Here is a 26,085-nt window from a genome sequence, read left to right as displayed (position 1 = left end):
TGGGCAAGACACTTAACCGCAAGTAGCTCCTGGTGGGTCAAGACTTAACAGTGTGTCAGAATTGGTAAAGCTGGGCATTAAAATAAGGCTTTCATCTCTTTATAAACTCAAGTGACTGCGTGACACGCAACATAACCTTTCACTTTGAACAAGAAAGATTCCTCTTCCCAAAATGTGTTGGTTGGTGTAAGAGAAGTCAAATTTACTTACTGGCAGTTCATGCACACAGTACTATTTAGTTGAATTTATTTCACAAGTGCAAAAGTACTTTTTTGGGGGGTATATTTTCAATAAATTCCCGGTTTCTTGCACGAGATACACTGTTTTGTATAATATTGCATTGTTACTAGTTGCAGTTATTACTGAGGCGACACTGGTGGAAAGTCCAAAGAAAATACCAGGGGATGACTAAAGTCAATGGGTTAAATAGTTTGGAGTAGCGTTGTGCGTCTCATATAGCTTAAGTCCGTGTCTGCCCATATACTTGATTTGGATGTTTTACATATGGATGTTTAATTGGCTCTTTGTGACCATCATTGTGTGATCAAAGCCCTTCAGCACTACTACACGACACAATTAGATTTTACATATTTAGTATTGCACTTGCGCTTGAGTGGCTCCCCATAGGGTTGGAAGTACGCGACCCGTTCTTCCCAACCACATGTCAAAGTGTCCCTGGGCAAGACACTGAACCCCCAACAGTCCATCCCCATTCTCAGCTGCAGAGTGCTGGTCTCGAGCCCAATAGAAATTGGGGAGGGTTGTTTCAGGAAAGGTATGTGACGTAAAAACTTTGCCAAATCTGCATGCGGACTAATGATCCGCTGCGGGTACCATAAACTTTTTGGATCAGGGGGAAAAAAAAAGTATTGCACTTGTCGTGGTTTTGCAGCAGGAGTTGAACAAGTGAAATAACTTAATTCTTCTCTTCAGCACAGATCCCTCACCATCCAGCACCTTTGGGGTGAACTGTCACACCAACTGGGAGCCGGATCTCATTGCTCATCAGTACTTAACCTCACTAATGCACTTGTGACCAACTGGAAACAAATCAGTGAAACACGTTTTAAACATATCAGTGTGTCTCATAGGTGTGAAGGCTTTTGTTGCAACATATTAATGCTAATGGTTTTGGAATGAGACTGCATAATGTCAGCTGATTTTATATTCTTCTTTCTGATCATTACAATCTACTGCGCGACCTTTCTGATTTGACCTCAGACATCCTGCTCAGATGTTCTCCTAGTGTTCAATGCCAGCTGCATTAGCCTGTCTAGGTAAGAGTACAGAAGAGGATTTTGCAATCCTAGTCGCAGTCAAGCTCCTAGCCTAGTTGGTGAGCATCCTAAAGCCTGTCTGACAGCTGATAAGGTAAGGCTTATGACTTTACCATTATGCATGCTTTACCTGACTATCTATGAGATGAGAGGGTTTGCGACTCACTTTAAGGGGTGGCGGGAGGGAGCATCTTTGTTCATCCATTCTGCAACCCTGTGGAGAGTGATAGACAAAAGGATACATGTAGGATACTGACAGAGAATGTAAATTATCCGCAAAGAGATTCACACCAGGGGTGTAAGAATTCACGAAATCCACGGTTGAATTTAGTTCAATTTTTAGGACATGATTCGGATTCATAACTTTTGTCTTTTTTGGGGTTGGTGGTTTCAAATCATTGATATGCTCTTTACTGAAAGCAGCGAAGCAAAGCTGCAACATAAGTGCAAGATGATTTTTTTAGATAATAATTCATATTTACATAACACAAGCTCAAATCACCAGGTAATTGCCCCTAGGCCACAAAAACAGGAAGTAAAGAGTAGTTATATGTATTAAGGTAAAGCAAAGACTCATGAAAATGAGGAAGATGTTTTTGCTAAACCATACAGCTAAATTATTAAGTCACATTTCCACTTTCGATCTAGTCTATTCTTCATCTGCTGACAGTTCCCAAAGCATATAGAGAGACTGATAATAAACCATTTCAGTGGTCCCTTTGGGTATGATACCCTGCTGCAAGGCTTGAAACAGACCAAATTGGATGCACATTTTTAAGACCTCTATTAATTCATTAATCCATTTTCCATTTGATTAATTGAAATTGGAAATGCTTTCATTAAAGTCACTGCTCCGCTGCTTCTTTCCCAGCTCTTCCTAAAATCTCGTTAATGTTTGCAGTTTCTTCATAACAAAATATTCTACAGATAACTGCCAGTCAGACGTGCTCAACAACCAACATTTAGCTAAACAATCAGGGCTCTGAATGTGCCAAAACTCAGATTTCTCAAGAAAAGCTTTTTGTTTAACTTAAATGCATTAGTGACATGCATTCTTATTTTTATGTATTTACTATGTCTCCACCCAAAATATTGTTTATAGTAGGCTCTAAATGGTGTTAAATGTTAAACTGACTACAATGCACAAATGATATCACTGAGCACTTATGTAAGCCTCGCATATCTGTAAGGAAAAAAAAAACTTTTGTGAGCTGCAACATGACCTATATGCTTAAACTCTGCTAACATCTTCACAATGTTTCTTGTTTTGCATATTGAAAAACCCAGCAACATTGTAGACATCAGCAAAATATATTTAATGCCAATAATGAATGCCAAGAAAACTAGCCATTTGTGAAGAGTAAACAGTGAAGCTGGGGTTAGCATATTCAGAAGCATCAGATATCTAATGACAGTCTGAGTCCATCACTGCTGAAAATGCTAAAAATGCTAAAAAATACATTAAAGGCAAGGCGAGAGCTACATGGGCACAGACCAAAGTGTTGCTGTAACAGGGCTGAGATGAGGAAGACAAAAATAGCTGAAAAAGCAGCGAAACGTGAGTCTCGAAATAGAAGTAATGGCAGTTTCATATCCACAGCGAGAGAAATTAATGAATTCAGAGATGCAGAGAAGGGCGCTTGATTAAAGTCCGAGACTGGGAATGCACAAGCTCAAACAGCATACAAAAGGCAGAGCCAGGAGACCACTTACAGTACCTGCATCCTCTCGATCATGGCAAACAGGTCCGAGGTCTGGGGGAGAGATATGACAGTGATCCAAAAAGAAACATCGGTTTGATGAGCAATTGTGATATGCTTTTCCTGTGGTCTTCACTTTGTCCTTCATCTCTGCTCAATGGGAAAGCAGTCGCAATGCGCGAGACCTCATGTTGGAATTTCTCTGACAACCCGCAATTTCCTATTTTACTACGGCGGCACTCTCAAATGCATCCCCCATCCCACTTGACACCAATCTCACTGAGGCTACACTCAACGCCAGGAGAATCGTTCTTCCACGCTCAAAGACAAACAGACTGTAAACAAGTAACTCTTAGGGGAAAATAAACCTCAAAGCCTCCATGGTGCATCTCTCTGTTGCCACAGCCAACAGCTCATCAGGCTGTGTGAAACAGCCGGATTATCTGGAAGACACTCTTCAGTTTTGGTTTCTAAATCACAAAGCCACATTAACCTGTGAATGAGACACAACCATCCTACCAGGTAACTGACAGACATAAAGTTTACAATGCAGGACATAAAATATGGTATGACAACTAGGTTTGATGTCGAATGTGCTTTGGTCTTGATGTTTTGGAATAAAGGTGTCCCCAGGTGGTGTACCGATACCCGTGTTGCCTATTAGACAAAGAAGCATCAATACAGTTATTGTATTTATAATTACCCTTACACTATGTACTGCTACAGAATATTATTCAGTGTTTTGTTCAACAAGAAGGTGTAGTAGTACAGGTTAAAGTATAACAGTATAACAAAATACCCTCAGGCATGTATTTCTCATCTACATCGTGGATTTTAAGCAGCTCCAACCTGAGATAAAACAGGAAAGGATCACAGTAGTGTTTGTTGTGGGGTGACCCCTCTGTTCACCATGTAACAAAAGTGGACTGAAGTGCCAAGCTGATGTTTCCACATGACAGCTTAAATTTTCTAAGCGGCACTGTAGGGCTTGCTAAACACACACACACAAACACACACACACACACAAAACCACAACAAAGCACAGACATAGAGGCATCGAAACACACGTACCAAAATATGCTTAAAACTTAAAAGCGCACACATCGTTACCCAAAGAGCCACAATCTCACATACACACCTGACCTAGTAAAGCCAAAGGGATCTCCTCAGTCTATTGTTGCATGGGAGAATAAACAGTGCCATATGATACTCAGAGAGATGCTGCTCTCCTGACTGCGAGACAAAACAACAACCATTGGTTCCATGCTGACCAGATTATCAGTGAACCATACAGACTCCCCACTAACCACCTCGCTGCTCAATTTCTGTTGAGAAAGATGGAAAGCAATGGACTACTGCATTGTGCAGGTGCTTGGTAGTAGCGGAGAGGGAACCACACAGCATATGCAAGTTTATATTGCAAGGTATCATCTAAGAAAGATAAAACCAAATCTTGTGTGGAGCATTAATCTAGGTTAAGTAAATGCAACAGCTACTGTTATACAGCACCAAACCTTTTTTTTTTCTGTCTCTGTTTTCTTTAGAATTAAACAATCAATAGAGTTAATAGAATCTCTCACTTCCAGCAAGACAAGAAATACTCACATCACTGAGGCACCGTCTCTTGGGGAAAGGCTTACCAGGGGTTCTGTTAAGCAGCCCACCCTGTAAGGCACTCTTGGCCATCCTATGCTCAGTCATCATTCCACAAGTACAGATGAGAGCAAGCTGACAAGAGCAAGTGTGCTGAGGTCACAGTCATCCACAAGGTGAAAGGCAAGATTGACAGTGATTCTTTACACTCCCTGTTGCTCTGGTAATAAACTTATAGAGAAACGTTGATACATGTCTCTCAGACATACGTCTATGTGTGAGGTACACACATGTGCTGAAATGCGAGAATATCATTTCCCCTTCTTCCTCTTTTCATGTTTCTCACCCTCCCATAGACACAGCTGTTCTGTTGAAAGTAGGCGGAAGGGAGGAACCTGTCTCCCCTCCCTGTTTGGTCTTCTCTTTTTTTCTCTCTTTTAATGCAAGCGCCAACACTTGCATGCATGTAAAGAAAAAAAAATACAGTTCTCTTTTTCAGTATATCACAATATGAAACAATTCTCTTCCTCTTTTCTTTCATCTCCCATTTCTCAAGCTTTCACTTCAGAATAGCTTCTCATCCCCTACAGAGAGGCAGGTTATAAAAACAGTGTAAGCATTTCTTTTACATCTGACAAAGCTAGAAATTTCCATAAATATTACACTTTGTGTGCTTTTGACTGCATGTTGAGAAATATGTTAATTATACCTGCAGTGTGAATTTCCCATGGGAATAAATGAAGCATCTATTTATCTAGTGCTCTTACAGATTCAAAGTGCTGATTATGATCTGTCTGTTTCTATTAATGTACAAGCATTTGAACTGATTTTTAATCCCGTTCATGCTTAAATATGTTTACAATCAATTCTTAACAATGTTAAGTAGTAATGACCATAGTTAATAAATGGGTGGTGCATCCTTGGAATGAAGCAGTTTTCACAGTATCGTGTCCACGGTAAGAAAACAACATTGTAAACGCTCAGAGTCTTATCACTTTCAGCAGGGGAGATCTGTGAGACAGGCCAGCATCCCAGTTCCCTGAATGTGCAGATGCCACAGCCAGCTTCAGCACCCCTTAAATCATCTGTGCATAGTTAAGCATGGATTTGACATGAAAGCTTGGAGACACAGGCAAACATAGGCAGAAAGGAGCGATAAAAAGGTAAGTAAAGCTCTGTGGGATTATGCAGCACTCATCAGCTATGTACTTTAACATTAGATGTCAACGAACACTGACCTAATGCAAAAAAATAAATACTGAGCGCTTTCAAAAGGAAAGATTGTGTTAATGTACTCATGTAGGTTAAGTTTTATTCATTTTGTGATATAGCGTAAACACTAACTGGCGCATTATTTTCTCTTGAGGAAAATCAATGGTAAGGAAGGAGGAGAGGTTACAGGATTAAAATAAGTGGACAAACTTTTTTAGTCTAAGAAAACATTCTGCCTTTAAAGTACTGTGTCACTCGGAGACTTGATTTCATTACTGGCTATGTGTTTACTCTGGTCTAGACAGGCTGTTGTACAATGCTGCCTCGTGAACTAATGGAACAATACGCGCCAAAGTAACCAAAGCCCGAAAACAAAGAAGCGAAATAAATCACAAATTTGACCAAAAAGCGTCTGTGCTGTACGTTCACACTTTATGTTGTTCAAGTCTTTAAAGCTGCTCACATTTTGTCCCCTGGCCTCAGAGACAATGAGGAGCCTGTGCAGAGAATGCACAATCACTGTTTGTCTGAGAGGTTGAGGGCAACACGTCTCTTTTTCTCTCAGCTGATTTTCAACTCTGGTGTCTGTGCGCGTTACAGTATGTGCGCTGAGGGACACTGTGGAGGAGTGAGAGAGTGAGCGACAAACTGGTCAGTCGATTCACTGATTGACTTGGCACAGTTGCTCAAAATGCAGCATGTGAATGAATACACATTAGGGGCAATACTATCCATGAATCTTATATTCCATATGTGCCATCTGAGGAGTAGAGCTCTGACACTGATGCATCATTAACTCCTCACATACAGAGCCCTGTTGAAATTTCCTTAGACAAATTGTGAGTGATTTATGTCCACAGCAATATCCCCTCGCAACTCCATTTGCACTCTCAGGGTTAGCTGCATCCTCACAGGCATTAAAATGGAAAACTAAGCTTCAAAGGGAGTCAATCAGTGGGCAAAGAATCCCGATCGTTTCAGCCAGAGAAAATGCATCAGGTCCATTCATCAGGTCTGGTTGCAGAGGCTAGTGTGACCTTGTCGTGGCCACTGAGGCCTGGGGAACACAAACGAGTTTGCACAGATGGACCTCTCCACCCCATCAACGTCTCAGATGAGCGGGTTGATTGCTACAGAGGCTGAGATCTACAGAACTGCTCCTGAGTTTTCTGTATTCTGAAAAAGAGCTGCTCCTTTGGTTACCCCTCAGCAAAAAGAAGTGAACAATTAGTTAAGAAAAAGAGACACTGTATCTCTCCACGCAGAGCACTGTTTGCATTTTAATTAACATCTGTTCGCAATTTGTATCTGCGATGCATTATTATTCCTGAATGTGTCATCAAGGGTGTAGGAAAGAAACAACGCTGAAGACTTAAAGAATCAAAATCAGAGCAGAACCACAGATGTATGAGACATATTTTTCAGTTTATGCTCCCTTCCTTAAAAAAGACAAACAAACAAACAAACAAAAAAAAACCGGGTGCCTACATTACCCACAACCCACGCAACACTGCCACAGAGCAGTGGCCAATGTTGACTAGAGCCTCAAGCTTCAAGGACAGTCGAGGAGTGGGCTTCAAAGGCTTACAGCACTACCTTCTCTGAGGCTCTGCAATCCCAGATATTTTAGGTTTTAAATGTATAATCATCAGATGCAACAGTCTGATAATGTCGACACTGCACAGTGTGTTCCAACACACAGTGTTTTCAGTCTATAGCCATATTTATATACACACATACTTATACTGTACTACAGAAATTACAAACTGTCACTACAGACAAACACACATTTTGGCACCTGCAACAAAGAGTTTGCTAGCAACCTCACTGGCTTCCATCTAACCTCAAAACTATTAGTAAAATAATAACATATCACAAAATATGTAAACGTGTCACATGAAGACATGGACACCACAAACCCAGTGTCTCACTGCAAGTATGTTCTTTATAGCTCACTGTAAACCCACATACATATTATTAATACCTTGCAAATTGTATTCCAGTTCATGTGGGATAAAAATACCACCAATGTGGCTCCTAAGGCAAATGTTAGAGAGAGACAACTGCTGCAGATCTATATTTGTCAATGAAAAATGTGACAGGGGGCGAAGACTCCTCTGTCAGGCAACACAACAGCCTGCCAACTATGCTAGTGGGGCCGGTTGACATAAGAGGCACATTTCACCGGGGTTTAACAGCTAAGATATGATATGAAATCAACAAGTAATCAAAATGCACAGACGCTTTGGGGGCAGCAGCAGACTCGTGACACTTGCTGCTGAATTGTTGTCATTGTATAAGCCATCACACATGTCAGTTACTGATCTGAAATGTTTCTTTAGAGGATTAGACTGGAGAACCAACAATGTGTTTGTCCAGCTGTCACATCTTCCCAACATTCAAACTGTGACATGCATCTTTTAAACCGGCTACAACTACGGCTTTTCCAGTAGTTTGATTCTTAAATAAAAGCCTAGTTATTTTTTGAAATGTTGTTTTTCAAAACCTTTTCAGGTTGGCGTCTGATAAGTAAAACAGTTGTGGGGTAAAAATGTAAACCACACATTAAACTACATTTGACGTGCACAGCAAATCTTAAAACTGAATTGAAAAAAACCACATCGCTCATGTTTATCCTATTAGGGGAATGTGTGGTTTTTTGCACACGTTCAATCAGGAAGGCAAATTTAATGTTTAGTTTATTGAAATTCACTGAACATCTTTTTAAATTTCTGCATTTCCGGTATAGATCAGGTACAGGGGCCCTTTTTATTAGCAGCAGACTTTTTGACATTTAGCAAAGGCCCAGGTGTAACAAACTGAAATTAAAATAGCTACGTTAAGCTAATAGATAAGAGTCCTAGAAAGACATGCCAGAAAGCAAATGTATTAGCTCAGACGCCAAGAAGTGGTTAAGTCATAAAGACACAATATATATAATAATAATAAAATATTTTTTAGTTTTCTTGTTGAATTTTGTCAAGACATTAGTAACATGAAGTTCCACTAAATGAAACATTTGGATCATTGTTTGGTGTTAGACATGTAAGAATTCTAAAGTCAGATTTATCAGGTCAGGATGTTCTGGCAATGCCTCAGTTTCTGACTCTCTATCTTTTCAGGTATAGAGAAAAGGGCAACAGCAGGTCAAAGTCTTGTGTTACCTTTGAAAATGGTGTAAGAGGAAATGGAGGGTGGGAGCGTACTCTTGATGCCTCTACTTCATCGAAGACATGAGGAATTCTTCCGTCTTGTTTCCTGTGAGTCATAGAGGATGAAGGGGTGGGGAGACAGAGAGAGAGAGAGAGAGAGAGAGAGGAAGAGAGAGGTTATGTCTAGCCTTGAGCTGAGTTTCACATTGAAGCAATAAGAGCACAGGAAAATGAAACACAATTGACTCATCTCATTGAATGAGATCTTTCAGCTCTTACTTATGAGAATGGAGCTATTATTACTCCACTGTCCTGAGTGTATTTCCTTTAAAAAAAAAAAAAGTCATTTGTCATTTGTGTATGTGTATATTTTACACATACACAACTAAGGCAATAAGGAGTGGGATTAGACGCATGAATGTGAAACAGATCAAGAAAATTAAGAGTCAAGAGAAATACTGAGGGAAGTGCAGAAACAGAACAAAGCCAAAATTGATCCAAAATAAGAAAAACAGGACCCTAAGCTTTCATCACTTAATCTACTGCCCTCGCCTCTTTTTCTATCAGCGTCTTCAATTTGAATGGAATAAATTACCAGTCTAAACAGCAGTGTGGTCACAGCATCTTACTTCACACTTTGTCTCACACAACAGTCAGTTGCTGGCAGCCCGTCTGTGCTCGCATTTCTGTTCGCAAACCTGAAGCAGAGGGCATCTCAAAACACGGCTTAGGAGCAGGAGAAACACAAGACAATAGTACAATGGGATTTCTGGGTGGGAGTGGAGTGACAAACACCCACAGTCACATATTCCCTCTATTGTGCCATCTTGGCAAACCACAGGGGTTTAAATGTGGAGAGGCTGAAAAAAGATTATGTACTGAATATTATAATATTATTTATTGAAAATTACAGATCTCTCTGGCTGAAAATTCCTGGCGTATAATCGCTCAGAAGTGTCTACAGTATTTCTACACTTATTTTATTGTCAATGCATCGTACATTATAATCACATTCATATTTCATCATTATACTTTCATATAAAGATTATCAAGCAGTTGGTAATAACTGACTATGAATCACTGAGATACAGATCACACACCGACGGGGGAGCTATTATACAGCTGGCCAATACTCAATGGGAGCAACTAAGTTGGGGTTCAGTGTCTCGCTCCAGAGCACTTCGACTTGTGACCGGAGGAGTCTGGGATCGAACCCACAAATGCAGGACGATCGCTCTACCGTCCTGCGCCACAGTGACCCAAGTTCAAAGGTTACAACAACCACTGTAGAATATGCATGTTTTATCAGACAGCAACTCGTATATTTAATGCACTGACTAAACATGTTAACCCTCCTATAATCCTCGTCACACTGCGCAAACACATTACAGACCTGTCCTTCTGTTTTAGATCCAGTTTTCTAACAACTGTCTGTGGCCTGACTCATTTGTGTTTGCAGGTGCTGCACAGCCTGAACAATGATTGGACTACAGAAAGCTGCAATTCTGATGAGAGCTCATGACCCAGCAGTCTGTGGAGGCAGCTGCTGGCAACACATAGGATTAATTGGTGGATTTGGTCTTGGAATGCTGTGTGTCCATTTTTGGAGTCTTGCTCATTGGTGTTGCTAATATAAATTGCATAGATCAACACCTTTTTGGCTTGTCCTTTCAGGGGCATGAATTTTGACGCCTTCCTGCCTCAACACTCCCGTTTTATCCGGGCTTGGGGCCGACACCAAGGTAGCCTTTGGTGGCTGGGCGGGGCAACACCTGGTGGGGTGGGAATCGAACCCGCTGCCTTCTGCATCCCAACATAAATGGCATAGTTAACCATTTTTCTCTATTCCTGTAAAGTATTTACTCTGGCACTACAAGCACCAAGAATATTCCCTCAATATTGGTGTTTTGCACAGTGTTTAAATGGGAATGTGTAGTTGTTCTAAAAATGTGTGAAATGTTTTAATGCACAACTTGTAGCTTTGCATACAAAACAATGTGATTTTACAAATCATTTTTGCAGAAAGAACTTTGAAATCAAGCTAGAGAAATTTGGTACAGGTTTTTTTTTATGTCAAAAAGATTAAAAACAATTTATTTCTATCAATAAAACATTTAATGCACATTCGGCTAGTACAAATATTCTATCTTTAGAATAAAATTCAAGTTCATTTTTAATTATTGTATAAACTGGAATGCAAACATGCGCTGATGTAATTTTATTTTTTTAATTAAAAAATAATACAATACAATTTTTTTAAAACTTGTGATGTTAAAAAAAAACATTTGCACTGGCTGAATGTGCATCAGTATTAGCACAGTTATTATGTTAGGTTGAGAGTTAAGTTGGCATCACCTTACACTGAGCATTTACCTTGGGATCCCGTAGAACTAGTGAGTGTCAAAGCCATTATCCAGGTTGAAACAAAAAAGATGCAGAGTGCATAAGATGGGCCCAAGCAATGACATACTTACTTGGTAAATACCTCAGGCGACAGAAACCAGAGGAGAGGGTGGGAACCATAACAGAAATCAAAAACCAAGGTATGTACCACAGACAGAGGAAGTGGCTGAGCTAAATTGAGAGACAAGCACAGAGGCACAAATCCTGGCAACACAGGAACAGGCTCTAAGTACAAGATCAATAGAGGATGTGCAAAGCCCCTGAGACAACCCAGCACATACCACTGAGGTGCAAGATGCAGGCAGGCAGGGCATAAATGCATAATGTACATTCAGAAACATCTGTGCTGAGTATAGGCTGGGGGTCCAATGACCAAAATGGGACACACCTCTAAAGGTGTTTGAGAATGATCAAGCACCTGTGGGACTTCCACATACAGACTGACAAACTGATAGTAGTGGTACACAAAGAGAGGAGGAAGGTCGTAGTCGCAGATGTAGCAATCCCAAGCAATAGCAATGTCAGGAAGAAGGAAAACGAGAAGCTTGAGAAATAACGATACCTAAAGAAAAGTTAGAAAAGTTGGGCGAGTCCAGAAGAGTGCAGTCCTTGAAGCAGCTAAGATACTGCACAGGTCCTTCAAGTGGCCAGGCCACTGATAAAGGGACCCAAGCTAGAGGATAAATTAGGACCCCCCTCAGGGGAAATAAGGGAATTTTTTTAAATGAACTTTTTTATTAAAAGCCCTTACAGTTTATTTGTTTAGTGAATATCTGTTATCCATTAAATGTTTAGGAATCAATGGATCAGCCAAATATTAATATTGTTGTAGAGGAAAAAATATGATACACCATGTGCAGAAGTGGCAGAGGTACTTAAGTAAAAGTACAAGCCCTGGCGTAAAAAAATTGTCTAATACAGGTAGCACTTCAAATCACTGACGCAAGTAACAAAACTTGGTCACTCCTTATGAAAACTGCAGTTAAGGTGACTCATTAGTTTATTAATACTGTAATCGTCTGGAATTTTATTCCAACATTTATTGTCTATTGTAAATTTTTAGTTTTGTTGCCCGAATGGAACGTCGCACAGTGTTTCAGGGAATAGGTAATGTTGCTAGGTGACACATTTCCACAGCTGCAGCTGTAGCAAGAAATCAAGCTCAAATGAGGAGCTTTGCACAGTCTGTGTACTGTGGACAAAAAGGCTAGGGCCTACAAAATGAATGTGTAGATAGAAAAACCTTTACCAGGCATAATGGTTGTAGTGATTACATACTCAGCCCATATCACTGGCGTGAGCTGTGTTTTACTGGACAAAAGAGAATTTGAAAAAAGGCACAGTGTGGTAACTCTCTTTTCTTTCCGCTGTCTCTCGGCCTCCTGCATCCGGGCTCGCAAATAGTTGACCAGATGTGGCTAAAGCTACCCCTTCCACCTGGAATCTTGTGTCAGCAGTTCGCGATTGTTTAGGCGCACTAGATAGATGCCACCTGGGAAGTGCCTCCACTGTGCCAATCAACGGACCGAACCAGGCACCCTGCCACCTGGCTGCTGTGCATAGGCGTGACCTGTCCCACTCACCAGGTCTAAAGCTCATTAGGACAAAGTAGAGTATTTCATTTGCAGTACATTTGCATAAATTGAACCAGCAGCAGATGATGAAATACTGAATATTCCTCTTTGATTTAGGACTTAATGAATTTATATCTAACAGTATCACCGTGTCACATGTCAGGGTGATGGTATTTGATAATGTGTGCTTGCTGTGATTATCAGAATATGTCAACCTGAAATCTTTCCTTAAGTCAGATTAACATTTACCCCATCACTGGATATATTCCTGTTTTCATCCATCCTAGTGCATTAGTGATTTAAACACATACACACACACACACACACACAGATTCATTTCTGTGAGGAGAGCCACCACGTGGGCCATTGGCAGCTAAAGGCTCGTCAGGCACCCTTCATCTTTCTGTCTAATAATTCCTCCTAAATCAAAATTGATTTGCACCTTGGTGCTTTGTCTTTAATGATGGGTGGGTAGACCCTCATGGGCGGTTTGGGTAAGTTACGGTGAATGCATGCCGAGCAGCAGGCAAGCGACAGACATCAGTCTACTGCACTGTATAACAGAAATATTTGTTTAAAGGAAATCAGCAATCAATTCAAATTTGGCATTTGATCTTAACTACAGTACATACGTTTGAGTAAACAGAGCTACACTTTGATGACCTGGAGCTGAGGTTAGGAAATCTATTTGTAAAATAGCAGGAACGCTGTTCTTTGTTGCCTTTGATCTCTGGCGAAACCAGTGAAATGACTGAATGAGGTTGTCAGATCTTTCCTGCAGCATTCTCAGCTTCTCAGCGCTGACATTTCTCTGTGGTCTGAACTTTGTAACATCTTTCAAATAATGCACAATAAAAATACTATGACGTCAAACACTGCTTTCAGCCAAGTATTATACGCATTAAAATCTTATTCACTGAGACTGTTCAGTCTGTCTAAATGTCTATATGCTATTGATCACTGCAGCAGAAACATTTACAAAAAGATCTGCATTTCTATAAATCCAAAAACAGGATATGTGTAAAAAAGGTAAAATAATAAAATAATTCTGAGGTTAATCTAAAGGGTCTTTGCAAATGTTCACCGGCACAAAACTACAGCGTTTTTTCAAGTAAATACTCTTGATTTCAGGCTAAATGTGGGTTGAACATAACTATTGCATGTTTGCCAGCTCAGCAGATACATTGGTTTCTTTGGCGAAGAAACTACAGCCACAGGCAGTGCGGGGAGAGTCAGATATTACCAGATAGAGTGCTGCTACGATAGATTAACCTTGTCTGTTAATAGTGACTTTGTCCATTAAAGCTTACCAAATGGGTTTCAGTTTTAGTTTGTCAGTTTGTTTTACACAGGACTTAGTCAGTAAGAACACTATGGGGCCTAGTGCAATAATGAAGCGATATCCAAGTGGCCATGCATATGCTTATATGCACGGCTTCAGTAAATGAGCGCTCGAATGCAAACACCACACAAACTATACCAGTGACATAAGAAAGAAACTGCCCATCACTGCCTTATTAAGCACCAGTCAGTCAGCGACAGGTAAATCTGAAGACTTTGAAGAGATATGCCCTAATCTGTCAGCATGATTGCAGCTGGTTGGCTCCCACTGCTGCTCAGAAGACTGTTGAAAAGAAGAAATCACTCTCGTTTTCTTGCACTTCCAACAGCTTTACTGGGTGTTCACTGTGCTTTACTGATATTATGCAGGATCATCATCATCATCATCAGCAGCAGCAGCAGCAGCAGCAGCAGTCCATTCCTCTCTTAATGTCATCAAAAGGCAGACGCTGGAGTTTCTCCAATACCACTGAATTAAATTCTGCTTTTGGCAAACCACAAACTTTGCAGCCTTTCTAGCACATTTTCAAAATCATACTCTTTGAAGCATCTCCAGGTTTCGCCTTTCAGGGTATTAAAGCTTTAAATTCTTCTGAGATTTACACTGAACAAAAATTATTTGGATCAGATATTTTTGCTTTAAGAGTAATGTCTTTCTTGGCTGCATCTTGTCCTTCCAGCATCACACAGACAACTACACACAAACATTAAAACACATGCACGCACACTCACACAGACACACACTCACACAGACACAGTCTGGGAGAGACAAGTACAGATAAACCCCCAAGCTTTGCAGGTCCACTTAGTGGAGAGCAACTAATCTAATCAAGTAAAGCAGCTAATGCACAATGAAAGCAGAGTCGTTTACTCGAGATGCCAGTCAGCCACTTCCTGGGTGGACAAGAGAGAAGGGGAGAGGGACTCGGAGAGGGAATACGGAGAGAAAGTTCCGAGTGAAGAATGAGGAGAGCAGGGCAGAGCAGCCATAGCTGGACACAGATAAACAACATGCACGCTTTTCTTTAGTTGGTTCAATCGAATGTATGTTTCTCTTCCTATCTTATACTGACATTAGTTCATTTATTTTCAATTAATCAATCAACAGTCTCTCCCAACAAAAGGAATGAACTCCAGTATCTCTATTCATGCTTACCCGTCTGTAGTGCTGCTTCACTTGCAGCTCATTCTCTTCTCCTCAACAACTTGGGATGTATCACTCCCTCAGTGAGCCTGAGTCAGTCTCTCTATCCTCTAACACCTGCTGTCAGAGATCAGCCTCTCCCCTGTCAGATGATGCTGAGAGGAGCCCTCCCTCTTCCCTCTCTTTCCGTCCTACCTTCCCTGTTTTCCTCTCACTCTCTCCCCACCTTTCTCACATACGCGCGTGCAGTCTCCTGTCCGTTTTTTTATTCTGAGGCGAGCACTAACGCTCTCTTCTCTCCAGCTCCTGCACCTCTTGCTTTTGTTCGCTTTCCATCTCCACCTCCCCTCAGTCCTCTTGATCGGTTGTTGACAGTGAGCTGCCCATTCAAGCTGTGGGTGTTGCTTGGCATAGCATTTGCCTCGGTGAGTCTGCTCGTTATTAACAGGCTCCCTTCATTCAACAGAACGAAATGCCGTGGCCGGATGTAGGCTTAAAAGCAAAGTTTTTAAAAAAATGGGACATTACCTCATCTGCAAGGCGACATTAGATCCGGCTGTTGTTTTATCTTCCTCGCTCTGTCCCAGTTTGTCCCAGCATCAGAATATAATGTCCTGCAGAAATTAGCCTAACCATTCCATTGTCCATTTGACATATGAGTGGCACAAAGCTCTCAAATGCTGCAGATTTTATAGCACACTCATACATAATGGAGAAAATCACTCGCTCAGTCCACAATGGAATAAACACAGGTCAGTGTTATCCAATGTATTATTGAGTAATCACATTTTCCTGTTTGGTGGGAGGCTAAATCTCCACGTGTAAGACAGTGGAAGACATCATTACACATTACACGGATAGTCACAACAAAGTAGACCTGCATAAATAGCATTCACTGGATTTCAATACCATGACGCCTATTCATGCCCACCTCTCTGCACCAAACAGACCTTTTTTTTTTTCATTTTATCAGTGTAGTATATAAATGCACACAGTCAAGCATACTCTTATATCCATAACAGGAGCTGTTTTCGGATTAAAATGATGATTCAATATGCGTCAGACACACGTGTTCGCAGTGACTCAGCTCTGTAACGCTCGCTGCATTTTTATACAAAGGTTATTCCCACGCAGGAAGAAAACAAAAGTTAAACAAAGTTTATATCACCTTAATTTAGTTCACGCAGGCTCCATTTTCCGAAAAAAAAAAAACGGTGCCAGAGAAGCTGATGCTCTGTATGCCCGTCTTTACTACTTCTTCAAATTTGGTCTTAAGCATCAACTGTGACGACACATTTAGCTGCCTGCTAGGGCTTCATCTACTACAGTACTTGGCTGCCGAAAATGTAATAATAGTAACATGAGTCAATAAGCCAGGCTGCAAGCCCTGAAACAAACCAATAAGGAAATGGGAGCCGGGCCTCGTAGCAGCCTGTTGAACTGTCCACACCCTCATGTGAGCTTAATGTTACAGGTAGCCCAGAGCTGGCTTATACACATGTATTATGGTCTAAACACATGTGTGTGTGTAGGTGCAAACACACACACACACACACACACACAGAAACACACCCAGGTCTCACGATACTTTTAAGGACACTCACTGACATAATGCATTGCCTAGCCCCTACCCTAACGGTCACAGCTAAATGCCTACCCATAACCTAAACCTAACCTAAATTCTTTTTATGTACTGTACTACTCAGTAGTTTCTGGGTTATACCGCATAACCGCATAGTGGTTTTCCAGCATAATGTAGATTCCAGTTAAGCTGGGAACCACTTCACTATTGAAAATAGTGCTTAGCCAGGTAGTATAGTAATCATCTCAAACAGACAGAAGATTTGCATAATGCAAGCAGGTTAAGTGCAATCAACAGCTATTTGCAAGGTGGGGTGGAGCTGAAGATGAAACAGTATCCTCAGTGGAATTTAAATAGTTGGGACTCAAAGGAGTTCCGTAGGAGGTTGACTAAACAAATTATTATTTTCTAAATGAGCACAGGGGTAAAAGATTGTCAAGTCAATCAGACTTTGTGCAATTACAAGTGCAACTGCATGTGGGTCATGCTGAGACACTTTCTCTTTTTTCTCCATTTCTCATTTCATTAGTTTCAACCCTCTCTCTGTCTCTCACTGTGACGGTCTGCTTCCTACTCTGTTCACAGTCCTCTCCAGAGGCAGCCTAACTAAATTTAACATTTGCACAGCATACCGCAGAAAATATTTCTGAAAACGGTACTGGTATCACTTCAATTTTCAAGAACTTTGTCGCTGTGATGCCGATTAAACACAACAAAACAAAGAAATCCCCAAGTGTTTTAGATGTCTACAGTTTTAAGTCCTTCAGTTCCACTTGTTTAAGTGGATTTGAGTAAGATTTGAGTAATATTATTTTAAACTCTAGTGACACCTAGGGTACAGCTAAAATCTTTGTACAAATCTCCATGCGGTTCGTGAACTGCAAAAAGTAAAACTGCTGTTAACAGTTCTTTAAAATTTAAGCCGTCTGACTCTGTTAATGGATTAAACTGCAAAGACTAAGATGCAAGAAAAATTGTAAAATCAGCAACAACACCACCATCTTCATTGTATTCACAGTGTGAAGTGTGCTTCACTGTTGATGTGTTTTTCTCTTTAGCTACCTTAACCTGAAGCTCACTTCAGCTTTAGCCAGTACTGAACAAAATACACATACATACAAACACAAAATGGAAAAAAAAAGTCAAGTTATCAGTTATGTTTTTACAATTGGGTTCCTGTTAAGTTTTGTCAAGGAAACGCAGAATGGAGCAAATGCGTGTATGCAAACAGTCAGGTGGAGCATTTAACAACATGCAATTTGTTTCCAGCTATGAGCGTTGACAACGATAATGTTTTAATTTAGACAGATCGGCCAAAGCATTAGTACCAGCCAGCGATTTCAATGGTGTGGGGGACAGGGGTCAGCAGAGGCACTCGGACCACAGCGAGCTGCAATGCACTGTTCTGACACCTGTTTATCATGCAGCACTACCACAACATTAAAATCATTAAGTGGTATTATTTTGTGACCGCTACCATATATAATATAAATGATAGAGGATTCATTTCGTGGGGAAGAAAATATACTCAAAACATAACTTCTGTTTGTTTCCAAGAAACCTCCACAGGCACCTTTAAACTCGCATGCAGAGAAAGGAGAGTAAAATTAACTATCCAAATTTTAATTAGCCTTAGCCTGCCTTCAGCCCTTCTTCCCCTCAGGGCTTTAAAGGTGGGAAAGGAAGTAGTTCTTTAACACAACAACAGTGTTGTCCACACTCCCAGAACCCCACTGGCTCTCATAATTACCTTGCATTATGGGCGGCTACGTCTGTTGTTTTTGGCAGTCATAAAACTGGACCAAGTCCGAACGTGAAACCACAGGACCATCAGAGGGACATGTAGTGACTGTTGTCCTCGCATTTTACACTTGATGACATTTATCGTTTAAATAGATTTTTAATAGTGTGCCATTCTGTGTGGCCTTTTTTAAACCACATTCTTGTTTTAACTTGGTAGCAACAATAAATATAATAAACTGTCAAACTCATCTTATTCAATTGGAGGGGGTCGGGTCCCTTTCCCAATATGGACTTGGCAGTGTCCACATTTACACAGGTTTGTACATCATTTAAACAAAGACCATCACTTGTATACCTATGGCAACAGGGAACTCTTGCCCGTTGGTGCCTGTTGGTGGCCGTTTCTTTAAGGATCCAAAACCTTCTTACAACATTTTATGTCTTTTTGATTAACTATGCTCAGTTATTTCTCAGCAGGTAGTCAAGACAAGCAAATTTCCCAAAACATCAGGTCTTGAAACCAACATTTTGATGTTCTGATATTTATTCATTCTGAATCGACTGAATTGACAGCAGCTTGAACTTAACACTACTCTGCAGCGCTTCCGAGTGTCCTAATGACTAATTGGGTGATTAGAGTCATTATGTGGACATGCAGGGCTGTCAGCAGCTGCTCCAGGTGGGCACAGTGGGTGCTGAGTGAGGAGCATTAAAAAAAAAAGAAGAGGAAAAACAGCAAACAACACAGCTGCCCTCAAGCTGGGACAAAAGTGAGAAAATAATAAGATACTGATATGTAATTAAAGACCAACAGAAATATTAATGTTAATATGGTGATGTTGGAGCATAAAACCTGTATATATGCTTGATTAACACATTTTATTTTGTTTATGGAAAACCATTTGGCATATCTGACTATGCCAAGTACTGTAGTTAGGACCAATGCTTTAAATTCCTATTGGAAATCTCATCAGTATTTTTCAGACAAATGCCCCATTTCTTCTTCTGTGACAATCTGTGGCTCGTAACCTGTGAATGGGTGTAGAAATATATACGGTTGCTGTTGTTGACACTGACTGTATTTATGTCATCCTAGACAGTACAATGTGAAAAATGAGTTGGGTTGTTCCGTTTACGATCAATGTTCATAAATGGCACAAAATATACCCGCATGGGTGAAACAATTGCACTGTAAGAGTGATTCATTGTTTCATCTATTGTCGTTGTCCTTTGCTCCCTGTAATTTCGCTCAGTGAGGTCCCAAATAAAGCATCTTCCAAACTGAGATGTACAGTTGTTTGGCTAGAGTGCTTGGAGTTTGCCTCCTGATAATGTTAAATGACTACAACTGCAAGCAACATTACCCCCTTAATAACTCTGTGCCTTTCATTTAATTAGATGAATATGTCTATACTAAGCTGGGAGGGTAATGAAGCAGAGTAGGAAAGTACGTGAGTAGCATTATAATTGGTGTTTGTAGTGATGTGTAGGTAGATGCAGAGCATGCAATACTTTTATAAGGGTGGACACTACTGCACATACAAACAGCCCTTTCTTTCTCATCTACCATGGCAGCTAGGGTCTAGCAAGCATTTCACTGAAGAGCTGCACTGAGTAACAGGCGAACCCCATCTGCTCAAATAAACATCACCCTAGTGCATTCTCAACTGTGCCCTCTGCACAACCAGCATAAGCACAGCACACTGCAACTGCATCGGATCATTCTGTTTTCTTTCGTGAACTCACTGAGGACTGGACACACCCGTCTGGGTCGCAGCAGGGGTCTCTTCACTGCTTGGTTTTGATGTAGATAAAACAACAGTCCACTGACATGAATAAAAAAAAATAAAATAAGCCACCGTGCTTTTTACCCACGATAAATAATAAAACTCAGCTGCTCTGGCTCAGTGAAGTGTTTCCACTACTGTCACCACCCCAAACTACAAAAAAAGGTTCTTACAAGTGCCAATACTTTAGTACAGACATACAGTACAAGAAACTCAAGTTAGAAAAACCGTATAGTAGGTTTCATTTGTTTTTAACAATAAAAGATTCTGCTAAGGCATTTTAAACTTAAAAACAAAAACAGGCAAAAACATGCAAGTAAACATCTCTCTCTCTCTCTCTCTCTCGTTTGTTTTATCCTGTTGGATTTCACTGCAGCAAAGGTGGGGCCACACCTGGAGGGGGTCGATTTCCATACTGCAGCCTTCTGCATCCCAACCCGATGCCCTACCACAAGGCCACCGGGCCCAGTGAGTGACAATGATACTAAAACAGAACACCCAGCATCTCCTGGCTGAAGGGTTTACCACAAGGCCAAGGCTGTCCAACAGTGGTTCAATGACCATTACAAAGAATTCTGTTTGATGCCGTAGCCTGCTCAGCCATCTGACCTCAGTCCAGCTGAGCACCTGTGAGATGAGATGGACCGAGCTGGGTGGTTCAGGAAGCAGTGCTGGGTTAAAATAAAAAATAAGGATGCCTCTTTTTATATTTTATTTATATAGTGTGGATGCCGGTTAGTGTAAGCCTCCCTCTTGACTGTCTAATATTACAAACGGTCTCTTTTCCTCCATAAGGAGTCTTCTTCCTGATTGCTATACCCAGGCTCATCTGCCCATTCAGCTGCAGGTGGCAACTCTCTTATCCTGTTTGCTTTGTCCTTGTGACACAATATTAGAAGGAGACTGGCCTTAAACAGCAATCTAAAGTGGCACAGATGCCCAATTAAGCCACTTCGCGTCACTCTCTCATCTTTCAGCGTTAAGGACCACTTCATTACCACCCAGCCCCTCGTGTCAGTCAAGGGTTGCTCAGGCACTGGTGCAGTTCGGAGGAAACGGCTACAAGGCAATAGACATGTCTCCAGCTGTGCACATAAATAATATTTTAAATTGCAGACTCTGGAGGAGTGTCCCTAACCAAACAAGTTAATTACAATTATTTTAATTTGGAGTTATTACAATAGAAATGCTAATCACATTGTGTTGCTTAATTTGCTGCATCTTTAGGCAAGAAAGTCATTTCAATTGCAATATACCGTTTATTATAATATACCGTTCTAATGCTTTCCCCCATTACTGCAGAATTAAGTTGTTAGAGAAATTTCTATATCCAAAATGACAATTTGTGCAGAAATGTCATGACCATTTACTCTGGCCTTCTTATTGCAGCACAGCAGGAGCTTTACACTGAGGCAGATAAGTACTGCTATTATCGAGAGCAATCAAATTAATGAGCGTTTAATTGGGAACACTGTTCTGTAAGCTGCTTGGCACAGTTAAACAAGTATATTCACACCTTTCGTGAAAAGCATCTACTTGTTCAAGTGATTTGTCCTACAGTGAAATGATGAAAGGGGATCATCTAATGAGAGTGGGAGAAAAGTTTTGTTTGTACCCACACACCTACATGCATGCACACCTGGCTGGCTGAGGAAAGACAGTTTTAGTGGCAGACGCTTTTGTTTGAATCTCACAGACTGTTGATAAAAAGTACCAGAGGCTGACAGAACTACACCACTGATTAATCCTAAATTAAGTCATAAAACATTTTTCTGTATAAGAAAAAGTAAGAAGTATATAAAGTAAGTAGGAACTCTGAGCCAAAACAAATAAATCAGTAATCAGCAAGTATGTTGTTGTTAGGCTGTTTAGTCTAAGTTCAGCCTGAGACTGATGAAATACTCAAATGGCAAAATGACTCGGTGATTATAATCAAACGGCTGCACTGTAGATAGATAGCAAGTGCTCAGCCCAACGCTGAGGTGCCATTTACCTGTTTGTAACAGAGCGAAACCTGAATCCTACTCATATTTAGAGATATTTAGAAAATATCTTGCTCATTGAGTTGAACAGCGGAACTGAGTAAGGATTGTTGCAAATTTGTACTCAACCCCTTTCAAATTACATGTGATGTTTTAATCAATCACTTATACAAACATTGGTTTCAACAATTTATAACACAGTGCGTCTCCATGAAGTCTGATGGATATGGTCGACACATCCTCCCTCCCTTTACCTTCATACCTTACTTTATTGACTCTTCTTCTGCCAGCTACTGGGAAAGCACATACTTAGAGTGGGGTTGTGTCTAAGATGGGAAGAGGTTCTTGGTGTACATGCCTGCAGGCTGACGGACAGGCTTGAGCCTACGTCTGAACAGGGTTATGAGCGAGTAGTGCAGGTTTCATTTTTTTAAAAAGTAAAAAAATCTCCTTTGGTACAAATTATAAAAAAAAAAAAAAAAGAGAAAACTGACAAAGGAAAGAATATATAAAAGGAATGGATTACCAGAATTGTGATGTGTTGCTCTTACACAGAAAGATAGGTGGATATGAGTAATAACACAAAGTAATACAAAGTAATAGAATGTGCTTGTGTTGATAGGGAAAATTAAGTGCTTGGAAGAGAACAATGAGGAATAGCAGATAAAAGGCAGCCAGCAAAGGGAAAGAACAAAGTGGTTTGGCTGTTTGCCCCAGTGATGCATCACAAAAGTGTTGTGGTTTTGTGACTTTCTTTCCCTTTACCATCCATACAAATGATGCAGGACAGGGATTCTCTGTGCTGGATCAGGCAGGAGTCCATTGTGTCATCATTTGTCAATGAATAATGCTACGTTAATGTAGCATCTTCGTACAGTGGCTGGTTGAGGTGGAGCTAACTGTAAGTATTCGGTCACTCTAGTTTATTTATGTATTCTTTTAGATTGTGATGTGTTTTGTATGATGCTGCATTAACTACAGTAGTAACTCTAGCTATGAAAGATTGGAAAAAAGTCCCTATGCAAACTACAGAATTGCAGAAGTAACAATGGACTGGAACATACTGTATGAAGCTTGTGTTTAAAGAGCAATAGGTAAATTGTCAATAGCAGGCCCAAACCACTGGGTGGCAGAAGGCTCTGGGTGCCGAGATCAGCTAAGAGAACACATCTTATCTGTGCATCTGAGCATTTTCACACTGATGACTTTGTCTTGTGCTTCTTCCAGCTCCACAGCCCACTTGCCTGTTACAATATCTGCTACTGCCTTGCTGACTACCCTCCTCTCTCTCTGTCTCTCTGTCTCTCTCTCTGTCCTACTCCTCTCTCTCCGAATTTAGTACTTGTGTCTGTTGTCAACATATTTGATCAAATAGTATGTGAACGGTCGGGATGATGTAAGAAACTGAAACACTATCACTGCAATATGTATGACATCAAAAAGGTTATTTCATAAAGTTCATACAACACAGACACTAGCACATGGGTTCAGCCATTGGATTCACTTCACCATGGTACAAAATGTATTTGACATGCAAACACTGACATTATGCAAGCTGCTGGCGAGGGCCCTGCTCTTTTACTGTGTTTGTTGCCTGGTGTCGAGAATGGAAATATTAATTTGCCAGTCAGTGATATGGTTGCTGATTATACCCCTGCTGACACGGGCAACACAATGTTTTTGTCTCAACAGCCAGCAGTGGGAACAAGAGCATCACATAAACACCTACACCTCCATCTACTGTGACACTCACTAAAGGAAGGACCCACATGCACTGTACTTGTTAATATTTATAGCCATTGTGAGCTTCCACCATATATAGCTTCAAATAAAGATTATACTGTAGTCATCATATACTCTTTGAATGATATTTTTAATTAGCAGACTCATTGTTGGGCCTATTAAATGACAGAAACTAATGAAAAATGGCCGTCACAGGGTCCCAAGGGCCCATGGTAACATATCATTTGTCTTAAACCAGAACATTTTTACAATACTTTTTTAGCAGATAGGAATAAAAAAGGAAGCAGAAAATTAGCACAATTGATAAGCGGGATCTACATTTGGTGTTTTTGCAGATGATAAAATGATTCAGTTCTCAAAGCTGTTGCAGATTAATTTTGTTGTCTATCAATTAACTAATCAACTGACTAATCTTTTCACTTCTACTTTCAAGACATTAAAATTAAGATTGGTTGATCCTTGGAAGACATAAAAACAAATGGGTTACATTCTAGAGTCTGTTTCTGATGTAAAATGTCGATAATGAGCTAAATTACTCCCAGTAAAGCCAGACCATTTGATTATACGCGATATTGTTATATTTTAAAAACCCTAAATTTCTTTTGATAAAGCTTTGCACAAATTCCACAGACGGCTGAGGGAATGAAAGATAAACCACAGCATGCTCTCTTCTCTACGAGGAAAGAGATAATAGATTTATCCAATTTTGACACAAATTTCTCTGAATTGCATTACGTGTGGGAAATCAATATGAGAAGCAGCTATGTGTATAACCTATTTTGAGTGGAAGTACTTGGAAGTGTTCCCTTAAGATTGTTAAGAGCACTTCAATAATTATCCGACATCAGCACTTTTCCTCTGCTAGATGTGATAAATAAGGACTGGTGTCAAATGCTTTGTTGGGTTCCAACATATGCAGTAGTAAATGTTATAATAAACTATGACTGACTTGAAGTCTTTTTTTTTTAATATATATATTTTTCTGGAATCTCTCGCCAACTGGGTTTTACGTGCATCTACTGAGGCTGAAGTGAACCCTAATTAAATTTTCGAGCCGCCATCAAACTTGGCATCATCCGGATAACGCAAACAGTAGGCTTTTTAGCCAACACAATAAATCCCCAATATTCTTTGTTGGACTATATATCAATACCAAAAAAGATACATTTACAGAGAAACACAATTTGTCTATATTCTTAATAGTATCACCACAGTTCAACTAATGCGCACAAATAGAGAATTGTAAAGCTGCCACTACATTACTAAATGGTCGCACAATTGTACAGCTACATGACACAGACACTCCTAACCCAGCTGACCACAGATGCAGAGGACAACAAGATCAACGTCACCACCTTGCAGTACAACAAATAATGTCCTACAGTCTCTTCATTGTACATTGATAGACTTGACAGACTGATCCAAAACAAGTTTCAGTTAAAAAGTACTGTGCTAGACCCTGCAGATTTGGGACATCATTCTCTGCAGGTTCATTGCTCTGAATGACCCCTTTTACACATTTGCTAATTGTCATTTGAAATATTATTGTTATAAAAGCATAAAATTTGGCTACTTTAGGCGGAAAATGTGAAGCTTGCACTACATTTGTATTGACATGTAGCTGTCAACGACGACTCAAATGGCTCAGGACAAAAAAAGGGGAGCAACAGCTAAAATGCCTGAAAGTAAACTTAAACAGTTGTACAATCACACCATCCTCCTCCTCAACACTATCATCAGGAAGGCATAATGCATGTGAGGAAAACTGTAAGAGAGCAGTGAGTTCTGTGCAGAATCCTCTAATCTTTTACTCGGCTGAGCATTGCCAGTTGTCTTCAGGCTTAAAGCTGAC

General features: G+C 40.4%; 1 protein-coding gene across 10 annotated transcripts in view; it reads right to left on the bottom strand.

Annotated features, from left to right (window-relative positions):
• rap1gapb (RAP1 GTPase activating protein b) overlaps positions 1-16,115 on the bottom strand; it is a 34,181-nt gene extending 18,066 nt beyond the window's left edge. For 2 of the 10 annotated variants that reach the window (XM_067504544.1, XM_067504550.1), the window contains exons 1-4: positions 15,925-16,112; positions 8,947-9,040; positions 2,996-3,031; positions 1,444-1,491 (exon numbers count right to left, since the gene is read on the bottom strand). In XM_067504544.1, coding sequence (XP_067360645.1) covers positions 1,444-1,491; positions 2,996-3,031; positions 8,947-9,040; positions 15,925-15,929 — 183 coding nt within the window. In that variant the 5' untranslated portion in view covers positions 15,930-16,112. Of the gene's footprint in view, positions 1-1,443; positions 1,492-2,990; positions 3,032-4,582; positions 4,871-8,946; positions 9,041-15,408; positions 15,750-15,924 lie in introns of those variants that run through there. The other 8 variants (XM_067504540.1, XM_067504542.1, XM_067504546.1 and 5 more) reach the window with 8 other exon arrangements.
• Between the last annotated feature and the right edge of the window lie 9,970 nt (positions 16,116-26,085).

This window comes from Channa argus, chromosome 5 (genome assembly GCF_033026475.1).
Source record: "Channa argus isolate prfri chromosome 5, Channa argus male v1.0, whole genome shotgun sequence".
NCBI lineage: Eukaryota > Metazoa > Chordata > Actinopteri > Anabantiformes > Channidae > Channa > Channa argus.
The sequence above is the reverse complement of the archived record's forward strand: the minus strand, read 5'-3'. Positions and strand labels throughout refer to the sequence as shown.